The 13,940-nt window shown below is 49.5% G+C and overlaps 1 protein-coding gene across 1 annotated transcript in view; it reads right to left on the bottom strand.

Moving 5' to 3' along the window:
- Window positions 1-306: 306 nt before the first annotated feature.
- Window positions 307-13,940, bottom strand: part of trak1a (trafficking protein, kinesin binding 1a) — a gene marked incomplete at its 3' end in the record, with an annotated part of 120,083 nt that continues 106,449 nt past the window's right edge. Inside the window, 3 exon segments of the mRNA XM_083662183.1 lie at window positions 307-456; window positions 459-1,293; window positions 11,538-11,640. Of these exon segments, the coding sequence (XP_083518309.1) occupies window positions 307-456; window positions 459-1,293; window positions 11,538-11,640 (1,088 nt within the window).

The raw sequence follows: 13,940 nt of genomic DNA, 5'->3' as shown, positions 1-13,940 counted from the left end.
TGTGGCTCGTCTGCATGAAAGCAGCGCCTCGTCCACGCGCCTCGGGAGCGCAATCTGTGTTTTACAACGACCCCTGACGTAAACCGTTGTGGGATTAAATTGAAAATATGCGGGAATTTCCAAAAAGATGCACGAATCTCGCAATCCCGCGCCAAATTTTAAACCCTGTACCATATGCATATGAGATTATTACCACACACAATATGCTGAGTATCTCTTTTGCGTATTTATGTCCCAGTCTCACCATCAGTGTAACTGGTCTGTCTAGTGGGATTGTGCCGGTCATTGCTGGTTGAATGACTGAGTCTATAGTTCGGCATAGTTAGTCTGTGTGGGATCCTCTGTGGTATGACCATCTCCTCTGCATGTAGTGTCTGTGGTATGTGTCTGTCCTGTGGGAGCAGGGTGTGCGTCCTGCCTGTCTCCTGTGTGCATGTAGTTGGTTGTGTATGTGGCGTTTGCAGCGTGTGCGGTAGGAGTATCTCTGTGCTGGGGGGGCCTCCTGGGTCTTTCATAGCCATACTGGCCCCTACCATTGCAGGATAGCTTCGATTCCTCCTGAGCCCTGCATTCAAAACTGGGAGGCCCCCACCCAACGCACTGTTCCCCAGTGCAGGCGAACTGAAGGGAGCCAGTACAGCACTCCCAGATGAATTGGAGGTCCCGAGCGGCGGGAGGGTGCGGAAACGTTTCAGTTTGTCCACGAGCCGCAGGTTCAACACCTCTGCCTGGCTCTCGTCCTCTGTCTGGTCCCCGCGCTCCCTCTCCGCCTCCCCCAGCACTTCCCTCAGGATGGTGCGTGCCGGCTTGGAGGCCAGGAAGGTGTCGTAGAACGGCGGGTCGTCGTAGGCAGGGCTGAACAGAAAGGCAGGGGCAGCCGGGGCGGGAGAGGAGGTGGACTTGGAGCGACAGCGAGGCGTGGGGGAGTTGGGAGGGGTACGTGGGAGGGGGTCCGCCTGGTGCTCCGTCGGCCGGCCCTCGGCCTCCATGCGTCCTCCTCCTCCTCCTCCCGCGGGTGTCGGAGGTCCGCTGGCATCCACTCCTCGGTCCCAGCTGCGGGGGTCGTACACCGATGCAGAGATGCCATGCTCAAGGAGTAGGTGCACCAGGCCCAGGGAGGTGCTGGTGGTCTTGGTGGAGTCCCTCAGGTTGGTGGAGGACTCGGCCAGGGAGAGGCGGCGCGGGGTGCAGCAGGGGGTGTAAGACGGGGTGGCAGGCTTGGAGAAGGGTACGGGGGAGGCGACGGGGGCGGGGGTGCCGACGCGGGCGCTGGTCTGGCAGGACATTGCTGGGCTGGAGATGGGGAGAAGTTTGGAGATAAAGAAGATGGAGGAATGGTAGGGAGCACAGAGAGAGAGATGATCGACAAGAACACATACAGAACATTAGTTAGCAAGTCTTAACACATGGCTTGGTTTGGTTTATTAATGCATTCATGGGCTATTGTGACAGAAAAACAGGAATCTTTTATTAGGAATATTGTAATGCAGATGATGGGCCCTATCTTCGTACGGCGATATTGTTTGCGCTGCCGTTTGCACACGCTCTTATGCTATCTTCCCTGTGTCTTAAGCTGTCATCTGCCTCCGCCATCCAGTTTTGCACTTTTTCTAAGCGCAGACACAGGTGTAGGCATGTCCCAGGCGTGTCCGTGGGCCTCTAGTCTATCATCTGTCTCCCGCAAGTGTCATTTTGCGCTCTGGCGAAGATACCGTCGCTATGTTCCGAGCGTAAACAGAGGTTTGGGCGTTGACCGTGCCAAAATAGGGGTTCAAGCGCAATGTGTTAGAAAAAATGGCCTTGGGTGCTCTCAATTTTAACGCCACCAAATAGCTGGTCTTAGCGCAAAAAAAAAAACACTACGCGAGGCGTACGCCTGAGCGCAAACAGTATTCTCCGCGCAGTGCAGGAAATCCTCGCTTGGATACCATTACGCACGGCATGGATGTCACTCTCCAACACCTCGCGCCTGCACACACTCTTCTCTCCTCAGAATGCCACATTGATTTTCAACTATAGAAGGGGTGGGGAGAAAGGGTAGGAGAAAATAAAAAGCAAATGTTGATCTTTTCCAACCATTAGGCTACGTTTAATAGCACCGCAATAGCCCTCTCCACTTCCCTCGTCGGGGAGAGAGAGGGAGACACGGGGCATACTGTCGGCCTATAATGTTACTACCCAGATCAACTTAACTGCCTCACCTCCTAGTAATAACCAGTAACCTATAGGCCTAGCTACTGCAAAAGTTAACTGTTGAAAATTCGACGTCTGGTTTTGTCATGAGTAGCCTACAGCTGAAGTCCCTCTCGCCATTAAGCAGACAGTGACGGAAGCATGTGTCTTTATGTGCACCAAGGGGGAAATGACGGACTAAATTGGTGGGATTCAATGTATATATATTAATAGAAACAAATAAAAAATAGCTGATTAATAAAATGTGTGCTGGTGGAACGAAAATCAACTTCAAATAGAGCAGCATCACTCATCGCGGCTCTCAGTACGCTGTGTAACTACGCATGCAGTAGCCCCGCAGCGGAGATGCAGGAGAAGAGAGCCCGAAAAGGGATAAGCATACGTCCGTCCATATAACAGCATGAAAGCTGAAAAACATTTATGGCAGTAACACACACATACGATTCCAACTATTTGAGCCGCGGCAGCATAATTGCACACTTTTTTATAATGTCCTACTAGGTCTAATAACTGTTTGTCGACTGTGGTCGGGCTGAGTCGGTCTCGGGCTGAGTTATTATGTGACAACGGTGGGCGAGTTGAGCTCGGTCCGCGTCTCAAGCGGGTTGGGTTGGGTCGGATTCGATTTTTTAGGACCGTTGAGAAGAGAACTATAGATGACAGCCATCAAGAAAGGAGGACAGCACTCCAAGTTGAATACTTTTATTACCACACAGACGTTTGGGCAGCAGCCCTTTTTCAGCGTGTGAAATGGCAATAATACACAGGTGAGCATGAGCACGTTATTTGATTTCTATGCATGACAGCACATCTCTCTCTCTCTCTCTCTCTCTCTCTCTCTCTACATCTAGGCTATCTTTTCTCTCTCGCCCTCTTTCTCTCTCTCACTCTAGTCCCTCTCAGTGAGGAGGAAGCTGCTGACGTGACGCTGTGGCTTTCATGGGCATGACCACGCCTCCACAATGCTTTCGGGTATAAAGCGGAGCTTTGCGCCGACATGACACAAAATGGCCGCCGTTGCGAAGATAGGGCCCGATGTGTCCAAAACATAACCTGAAAAATCATGCATGAGTTAAAACCTTTTCTTAGACTTTCTGGCAACTGAGATGTGCATTGACAACTCAAGTCAGTTAAGTGCAAGGCCTGAAGTAAGATCCATAGACTGATTAAATCAGATTCAACCCCATCTCAATACAAAAAGCATAATTAAAAATCTAGAAATCCACACACTGTGAAACCAAGTAAAGAGGTGACCAAACAATTCCTCTTGAAGCAATGACTACAGTACACTTCACTTTAAATGATAATCACTGTTAGCAGCAGCAATGCCAACAGGCACTTATTACCTATTCTAAACAATGTTACACACAATGAATCTGATCTATACCAGGGGTCAGCAACCTATGCCATGGGTGCCACCTCTGGCACACGAAGGGGTAACCAGTGGCACGGCAGCGCACAGTAACAATAAGTGTGCAATTGAGAATTCTTTGTAGAAATGTTGAAAATGTAAACGCCCTGCCAAAATTACCTATTTCACAGCCATTTGCAGTTGCATGCCTTTTAGTTTGCATACTTACGGTAGTGACCCACTCTACTCTGCCTCTGATTGGTTGCCTTCCAGGGCAGCAGAAAGCAGATGAAAAATGCCAGCGCAGAAGACAGAGAAGGACCGTGCTGTGTATCTTGTATAATGCTCTCATTTCAATGTCCTGATTTTGAATGGAATAACATTACAGATCCATTGGAGATTTAAATGTAGATGTGTGAGTCATTAATTTTGGTGTAGCACACTGGTTGACAGGCAAATTTGAAAATGGCACTTCATATCAAAAAGGTTGCGACCCCTGATCTATACAGTACTAGGAATCCATATATTGTTAGACTTGATCAGTGATCAGATGCATAGCCTTTTGTCAAAACCTGCATTGTTAGTTAGGACCATGTTAATGGGTAACATTTGAGGCAAATTAGATGCACAATTCGGTCAGCAGAGAGGCAAAGTGACCGCCTACTTCCTGCTTGAGCACTGTACCAGAGATTTTCATCCGCCATTTATTTTCCTAGAGACATTTCGTAAAATGCTCATAAAAATAGTTTTACTTTGTCAAGCCAAACGGTTCAGCTATATTTAGAATCGGGACAGACCATAGAACATTTCACTCGGACCAAAACTTAAAAAAACTACATCGAAAGAATATTTTCTGCAATTCTTTTACGTTTTGGTCCGATTGAAATGTTATGTGGTCTCTCCTGTTTCTAAATATATGTGAACCGTTTGGTTTGAACAAGTAAAACGTTAGGGTTGTGCTACAACCCGGGTTTTACGAGTGAGAACGAGAGCTCTCACTACCCAGCTCTGAGCACTCCTCAGAGCGACCCGAGAGGCATCGGTGAACGACGGACGCATGGCGAATCGCCCATGCCCAACTGTGTGGCATTTGGAGAGGCAACGACACTACCTTCTCGCCATTGACAGTACCGCATGCGCGAAACGCGAACCGGACACGTCAAGACTGTAGTACCTAACAAACGTGTGATGAGAGGACCATGAGGCCGCAGCGCACATGTCCTCCACCGATACACCTGAGGGTGGAGGCACCACTCCGTCTGACGGGGATTGCCCCGAGACAGCAGGTCGGCCTGAAATTCAGCCGGCCTGGCACATGAACCGCCGACAACGAAAGGAAATGGGGATATGCCCACAGGTGAATCCCTGCCGCTAACCGGTTCAGCGCCTCTGACCGCACACCGCCCTGCTTGTTCAGGTGGGCGATCGCAGCTGTATTGTCTCCTGAGCTCCCCACCGGCCGTTCGCCGAAAAGCGCCCGCCACTGCACCCCATCCCGAGAGGGAGGCGTCGGTGCGGATGACCAACCTGAGCGGGACAGGGCCCAACCGAGTGCCTCTCGAGAGGTAACGGGGGTCCGCCCATATGGCCAGCACCCGCCGGGCCAGACACGTCAGAGGAACCCTGCGATGATGGTCCCTGGCCGGGTCCAGGCGATGCTTGAGAAACCAGATCTGGAACGGGCACATGTGTAGCCTCCCCAGCGGGAGCACATGCACCGCTGAGGCCATCAGCCCCAACATGACTGTGCACTGATGCACTGACACGGAGGGACACAGACTTAGGGTCTTTGCCGTCCGCACTGTGCGAGCCTGTCGCTCTGGCAAAAGGCGGGCCAGCATGGCCCGAGAGTCCAGCTCGAGCCCCAGGAAGGTCGCCACCTGCGCTGGGATGAGGCAACTCTTCTGCCAGTTCACCAAAAACCCCAATGTCTGCAGGTGATCTGTCACCATCTTATGTGTTCCATGGCACGGACCCTCGTGTCCACCACTATGAGAGCATCGTCGAGATAGAAAGAGGAAGACGCGAATCCCACTTGCGCGGAGGGGAGCCAGGGCTGTCTCCACGCACACCGTGAAGGTTCGTGGGCTCAAAGACATGCCGAACGGCAGGACCCAGAATTCGTAAGCCTTTCCCAGGAAGGAGAACCTCAGGTATTTGCTGTGCTTCTGAACCACAGAGACATGGAAGAACGCATCTTTCAGATCCACGGAAGTAAATAAATCCCCCGGCCTCAACGCATTTAAAAGGCGGGGGAAAGAGAGCATTCGGAAAGGGAACTTCCTCAGCGTCTTGTTGAGACGCCGAAGGTCCAGAATCGGACGCATGGAACCGTCCTTCTTGGGCACGGCAAAGTACCTGTGATAGAACCCCGAGCGCTCCTCTGCCTTGGGGACCGAGTGAATCGCCCCCTTGGCGAGCAGCGAAGTAACCTCCTTGTGGAGTATGTCCTGGGCCCCCCCCCCTCCACGGCCGAATCGGGGACACCGTCGAACGTGGGTGGAGGTCTGGCAAACTGGAGAGCGTAGCCCTTCCAAAGGGTGCGCCACAACCATGGGGTCGGACAACATAGGAGCTGCCAGGGGCTGAGCCTGTCGGACAACGATGGTCTCTCGTAGCCAGAAGGAGCGAAAACCGCACCTTTGGCCATGTGTATATTGGGCACCGGGACCTGATCCGATGCCCCGATGGGGGGAGAAAATGGGGGCAGCAGGGCGTGAGAGGCCGCATGGCCAGCTCTGTAGATGCTAGGCATGCCGGGGGAAAATCCCTTACGTAAACCCCGACTACTGACGCACCCCGTGGGTGAGCCGGATCGGAGTAACCCTCCCGCCGCGCGACTTTCACGGGCTGGGAGGACTGCGGGGACGAAGTCCTCTTTCGAGCCCGACCGCAGACGGATATGGGCCCCGCCGAAGGCGGGCCAATGTCCGGGGGTGTGGTCCACAGGAGAGCTCCCGACCGACAATGGGCATGCGGCGCCATTTTTGGTGGGCTTGTCCTGGATGCTACCAACTGAGGCCAGGCTGTGGCCATGGACCAATGCGAGCCTTGATGAAGGGCACGAGACCCAAGGAGAGCTCCCGACCGAACTCGGGCCCTGGCGCGGGGCGGTTCGAGGAGCAGCGGGCCCCGGAGGGCGGTCCAACGAACGCTCTGCCCCCGGAAACCGGCGGCCGTCCCCTCGATCCCATCGTGGCATGAGGGACCTGACCGCAGCAGAGTCCCGTTGCTGCCTCTCCAGCTGCTGGGCCATGTTCTCCACTGATGGGCCGAAAAGGCCCTCAGGAGAAATCTTGGCCCCGAGCAGCCTCTTCTTCTCCGGCTCAGACAACTGCGTAAGGTTGAGCCAGAGGTGGCGGTGCGTGAGAACAGAGAAGGCCATCACCTTTCCACTGTTCTGAGCCAAGCAGTCCACCATACGGAGGGCATAGTTCGTGGACATCCGGAGCTCGGTATACAACTCAGGGGATGGGTTACCCTGCAGCTCCCTCAGGAGGACGGCCTGGTAACCCTGTAAGATGGCCAGGTTATTCGTCATGGTGAGGTACGGACCCGCCGCCAAGTAAGACTTTTCGGCCAGCTTCGCCGTTAACTGGCACGCCTTCAAAGGCAGTGTTGGCTTGCCAGAGGTGGAGGCCAGATGAGACCCACCACTTCCTCCAGGGCTGGCATTCTGGAGAATGTCAGCCGTTCCTCGCCGTCGAGCGCAAACCACGGAGCCATGCCCGCGCAATGTGGGCATGGCTCACAGACAGACAGGCAAGCGGCGCTGCGGGCGGGATGCCTGGCGTGCCTGGAAAAAGCATCCCTGTAGCAGTGAGGCAGGGGGCTGGGGTGGGTTGGCCCAAGCGATGCCCAGCTTAGCTGCGGCCCTGGACATCACCCTGCTAAACTGCTTCTGGTAGGGCTCGTTCGCTTCCGAACGAGCTTCCTCCTCCGCATTAGTAGTGACGGTGGTAGCACCGTCCCAGCCCTCTTCCCCACCGGAAACCTCCTCCTGGGGGGTATCGACTAGGGGGTCGTACCTGGGGAATTCACCCCGCTCTAAGAATTGAGGCATGGGCTCATCGCCCCACCTAAACTCAGACTGCTCGGACTGGCCCTGAAGGCCCTGAGCAGCAGGGGCTTCACCCACGACAGGGCGGAGAGATTCAACGGACACGCTCCTCTCGAGAGGCGTACCGCTGGGAGGAATGTCCTCCTCAACAAGGAGCTTAGCTCTATGACGCAGCACGGCTAACTTGAAGATAGCACAGAGGCTGCAAGACCAAGGGTTTAAAAGCGCCCGTGCAGCGTGCTCGTGCCCAAGGCAGAACATGCACCTATCGTGCCGGTCAAAGTTGGCCAACGTAGCTTTGCACACCGCGCACCCCCTCGCTGACTCTCCCTTCTCCATGCTCATAGTACGAGAAAACAGGAAGCCAACTAGCAGCAAGCTCCTGCAGGCCGCACCCAGTTAGCGGGAGTACCAGTAGCGTAGCCAGACTTGGCACATTGGGTGTGCCACAGAAAGAGAGGGTGTGCCAGGGGGCGGACCATTTGATAGGTAAAAAAAGTAAACAAATGCACGCACAGCAGCAGCAGCAGCGCCAAATCAAGAAGACATGAAACAAAGCTCGCTTTTAAGCTTTTTCGGCAAAGGCAAGAAACGTCGCATTGACGCATTGACGTTGATAGGCCCAAAAAAAAATTGGCGGCGGCCGCTTTTCAAGCCAGATTTAGAGGGAAAATGGCGACATCTAGTGGACAAAAAAAATCACTACATAGTGCCTTTAAGATAGGACGTGGAGGATGTCTCCTTCACATCAGTGCTGAAATGGCGGCAAGGCTGGCAAAATACAGCATCAACTTTAATGCTGTACTCTAGCCAACTGTATCTGTTGTACCATTTATCTGAAAAACACCTACGTTTTCCAAAGAGTGTTCTAGTCGGGAAGAACGCAAGTTTGGTTGGCATGCAGGTTCGTCTACTGCAGAGAGATCTGTAGCGTCAGTGTCCTCTGGCTCTGCACAAACCTCGGGTGTGTTGTTGGCTGCGTTCCCCGCTGTTAACGTCATTGTTTCGGCTGCATCATCTTCTTCATCATCGTCTGTCTCTTCTCCACTGTACACCACCAATACAGGTGCGGGAACGGGTGCACTACAATCCGCACTTGTTGAGGGGGAGGGTGACGACGAGTCATCTTCTTCGACGTTTCTTGCCTTTGCCGAAAAAGCTTAAAAGCGAGCTTTGTTTCATGTCTTCTTGATTTGGCGCTGCTGCTGCTGCTGCTGTGCGTGCATTTGTTTACTTTACGTGGACAACAGCTTAACTAGTTTCCCATCATGCTCCGGGGCACATAGGTCAGTGGACAGTTGGACACTTAAGCTTGACAGCTGATGTGTTTTGCAGACAAACAAAAAACTTTTTTTTACCCCATTTTTTTTGGTTGTGCCAGCTGCCTGTCTGGGTGGCATTGGCACACCCAGGCACACCCGTGCCTACGTGCCTGGGGAGTACCGTAAGAAAGCTAGCAAACTAGCATGAAGAAGCTAGGCAGTAAGCCACCCGGAGGCTAGCGAACATGCACGTGCAACGGTAACGAAAGCGGCTAATAGCCTGACCCGAAGGGAAGGCAGCAACACGACCTGCTAAGAGAACAAGCGTGAAAACCACTAGCACAGCTATCGTAAGCAAGAGAGACAAGCGCAAGCCAAGCTTACTAGTCACTCTAGGAATAAACTCCTCGACCGAGGAGAATAACTAGTTGATGCTATTTGCACGGCTGCAAGCTAGCTATCTAGTTAACAACTGAGAAGCGGCAACACACTCGTGTCAAGCAAGCCGACCTAGCTAGCGTAATCGCTAAGCTAATACTCTCAGATTCAATCGTTACCCCAGCCGGGGTAACGATTGTTACCCCATTCCTTTCCCCGTTGTCACGGGGAAAGGAATGTGGGTGGCCGCCTCAGTCCCAGGGTTACCTGTCGGTAGGTGGTTTGGTTTTTTATAAAGTGGTTTTTTAGGTGGTTTGGTTTTTTATAAAGATAATTTTTGGAGCAAAAATAATATTCTTCCAGTGGCTGCGTGCGCAGCGAGATGGCACTAGAGTGAGAGCTTGAGTTCGAAACGAAGTAAAACTATTTTTATAAGCATTTTACGAAATGTCTATGAGAAAATAAATGGTGGATGAAAATCCCTGGTACAGTGCTGAAGCAGGAAGTAGGCGGTCACTTTGCCTCTCTATTACAGCCAGCAGCATTAAGTCACGATATTTAGTCCTTAAGTCCCACTGTGTTATCAGCATTGGTCTAGTCCTCATTATAAATCCATGTATCCCTTACAACCAGCACTGCCCATCCTCTTTGCCTCAAAGAGTTGCCTACATATCATCATCTTCTAAGTTTGAGAACTAATAGAAAAGACAGTTAGAGCAAATGACTGGCGTTATTCTGGTTTGCACACCCACAGTCTTTAGGAATGCACTCCCCATGCATAGTCTCACCCACGTGCACACTCACGGGCACGCTCAATGGGCCTGCTCTACGCCGGCCACGACAACCATATGATACAACCCCACTTCCTCGTCCTCATCGCATGACCTGCCAGGGCCAATCAGACAGCAGGAACATCAGCAGTGTGTGTCAAGTCAACTAAGTCTGATTGTAGTGGATCAAGTCAACTAAGTCTGATTGTAGTGGATCACTGTAGTCTGATTGTAGTGGATTTCAAGATTCAAGATTCAAGATTTCAAGATTTTTATTGTCACTCCATGGTACAAGTATCACGTGTGAAATTCTTGTGCTGTGGACTCCGTTTACAACATAGTACAAATATAACAGGGCATATGAGTGCAAAAACAACAAGAGACACAACAAGCAATAAGGCAGTATAGTGATAAGACAAGTCAGAGACAGTGGCATATTCACTGCACATAGGTGCGCATGTCCTGTGCATACTTTAGACGTGATTCAACATTTTAAATTCGGCGTATTTGACATACAGGTGCGAATAGCATATTCCTTATTAAACATACAATTACCGTAAACATTAGACATACGTAATGGTAGCAGCTACAGTACGGTACAGTACGGCTACTACACTATTTGTGTATGTTAAGGAGTCTCGTGGCCTGCGGGAAGAAACTGTTCCTCAAGCGATTTGTGCGTGCTTTCGGAACCCTGTATCTTCTCCCTGAGGGTAGCAGGGAGAACAGGCTGTTGTGGGGATGGTTTGTGTCTTTGATGATCTTCAGGGACCTCCTGAGGCACCGCTGTTTATACAGTTCTTGCAGATCTGGCAACTCACATCCTGTTACGTGCTGGGCCGCGCGTCTCACTCTCCGTAGCGCCCTGCGGTCCATGGTGGTACAGTTCCCGTACCAGGTGGTGAAGCCGCCAGTCAGCAGGCTTTCAATGGTGCCTCTGTAGAAGTCCCTGAGGATTTCTTTCCTTAGCCCAAATTTCTTCAGGCGCTGTAGATCACTGTAGTCCTGCAAGAGTGTCTCAAGTCAGTCTGATTGTAGTGGATCACTGTAGTCTGATTGTAGTGGATCACTGTAGTCCTGCAGGAGAGTGTCACATCAGTCTGATTGTAGTGGATCACTGTAGTCTGATTGTAGTAGTCCTGCTTGAAACACCGTAAGCCTAAATATCTCTGTGGGAGCGGATCCAGGGAGTGATTTCCAGTGTGAAGACTTTGGTTCAATTACACTATCAAACGATATCTGTACTGCTACATAGAAATATAATCAAAGGATATCATCCTATGAGCATTTCTGTTTGTAGAAGTAGTGGTTTAATCGTATTGTGCAACTTGGTAAAGACACAATGCAATTTATTGGACAGAAAAACTTCCCAAAAGTCCAACTGCCACCATCATTTCTTCACAGAGGAACACTACACTCTCTCAAACATACAACCCAAGGACACAAACAATATACCTACAGACAAAGAGACAGTCATAACAGTAATAAAATAAAGAACATATTCAGGTATTAAGTGGTTTTACCTGGAGGACACAGATGTCAGTTGATCAGAGGGGTGGAGGATTCGGCAGGTGGTGAAGGTGTAGGTGGAGCTAGTATGGGACAGACACTTGCCTGGGAAATTAACTGGAGGATAGGAGAGGAGAGGAGAATAGAAACAGAAGGGGAGAGTGTTATTATTGAGACAAAAGGTGTCAAACGACAACCCAACACCATAGACATAACCAAGAAGAGGGAAAATAGGTGGAGACCAACCAATCAACCCAAAGCAAAAGCACTAGCGCACATTCTGCCACTGGATTCTGTGGTTTCAGAGTGCAAACAGCACACCTCACAAGTGTTGGGAGCATTACAGCGTGCAACGTGGGCCTGAACAGCTTCCATTTGAATTGACTTACACATCTTTGTTCTGAACATGACCACAAACCTGCATCTACATCTGATTTGATCAGCTGTGTTTTGTTTCACAGACTGTTGTCAATTAAATACCAACAATAGTGACTTCAGACTGTTCTGTTCTGTTCTGGCATTGGCAAAGCAAGCCTTTGAAGTTGAACTATAAAATGTAATAGGCAACATGCCTATGACACATGCCACTCTTTGACTGTGTTTGCCATGGTAGCATAGCACCATTTGATGAGGTTGAGGTATTTGCTTCTTAGCTAGCACTCTGGGCTCGCAGGACATACACAGACAATGTTTTGAAGCAATGTAGATGAGTAATTTGCCAAGAATTATGACCAGCAACATTTTTTTCATGATAACTTTGTTGCTTACAGTGAGTTTACAAAAGGTGAATGGAGGTGAAGTCTATTATCCCTTATTTACTGTGCTCATTACATTCACAAGGGCAAAATGGATGGAGGGTTAAAGGATTAACTGAGACCCAGAGTCTACTAAGACTAAGTAAAGCCCACTATACATTTCACTAATGTATATATATATATATATATATATATATATATATATATATATATACATATATATATATATATTGTATATACATTAGTGAAATGTATAGTGGGCTTTACTTAGTCGTACTATTGACATTTGACTGTTATCTCCATGCTCTCAAAATGTTGACCATGTATTTTAGATGTGTATTCTGTCAGAACAGCGGATTCATAAATATAGAACCGCTGAAACAATACTGATGCAGGCAAATACAAAATCCCAGCATAGCAAAGTAGATTGTACAGTTTTGCATGGTTGTGAAACTGAATGAGTTTCAATACCATTTCTTACTGAGATACATTGAGATTTAATCATTCCGCCTGTTGTCACTTCAATTGCACACAACACTGATCTCACAGACATGTAGAGGTTCTGTGCTTACGCTCTGGTTTGATGTTTGGATATTTCCATTTTTGGGAACTTGACACTTTTACTCCATTAGACTTCAAACATAATAGTCCACTACGTTGACATATTACCTGTACTTACTACACTGAAAACTAAGCACTCTCTCAAAGTTCAAGCCAGCCAAATGTACAAATGTAACTGTGTGTGTGTGTGTGTGTGAGAAGGTGACCCTAGACCAAGGCCACTAGGGCAACTCTAATATTAAGTAGCCATGTGATGTCATGTGATCAGATTTGGACAGCTGCGATAATAACAGCTGACACATGAACACACACACACACACACACACACACACACACACACACACACACACACACACACACACACACACACACACACACACACACACACACACACACACACACACACACCTCATGGCATTGCTGTGCATGTATTTGTGTCAGTAGTGTTTCAGTATCAAGGCTGACTGCTAGAAGCATGCTGAAATTACTCCTACACAACCTGTTTGCAATACTGTTTGCAATCCTGTTTATAACTAGATGTCACCTGTGTCCAGAAACATAATTTTCTCATTGACAGCAATGCGTTTAATTTTTTTTACAATCTATTACTAATGGTGTAGCTTGGTGCCAAGTTCATGATTCCCACCCACTTAAATGTTGGAGACAGTGATCAATAATGAAAAATAAAAAACAAAATGGCTCTGCAGGACAGAATTCAAGCATTCACGTCCTAAACTAATGCCTTTAGAGATCAGTAGCATTGTCTAAGACACGGTAAAGCTGGAGCATTTAGGAGATTTGAAAGAAGAGAAGAGGTGTAAAATTGAGTGTGATTGGTTGAACCAAAGCAGAATGTGGCTAATGGATATGAAAGCAAGTATGATTTATGGACAGGGGAAGATGAGGAAGATGTAAAGTGAAGTAAATTAAATAAAAAAAACAAGTACTCTGCGTTGACTGGGTATGACAGCTGCACACACGCCATCTGGTGGACGGGATGGGTGGGTGTGCGTGCAGATGTGTGCACGTGAGCATGAGCGTGCACGATGTGGATGGCTAAGCAATGTTGGGGTTGTGAAATGTCCAGTGAATGCCCCCACA

This window comes from Poromitra crassiceps (genome assembly GCF_964638095.1).
Source record: "Poromitra crassiceps genome assembly, chromosome: 1".
NCBI classification, from domain to species: domain Eukaryota; kingdom Metazoa; phylum Chordata; class Actinopteri; order Beryciformes; family Melamphaidae; genus Poromitra; species Poromitra crassiceps.
Note: the sequence above shows the minus strand (reverse complement) of the source record. Positions and strands in the feature narration are given on the sequence as shown.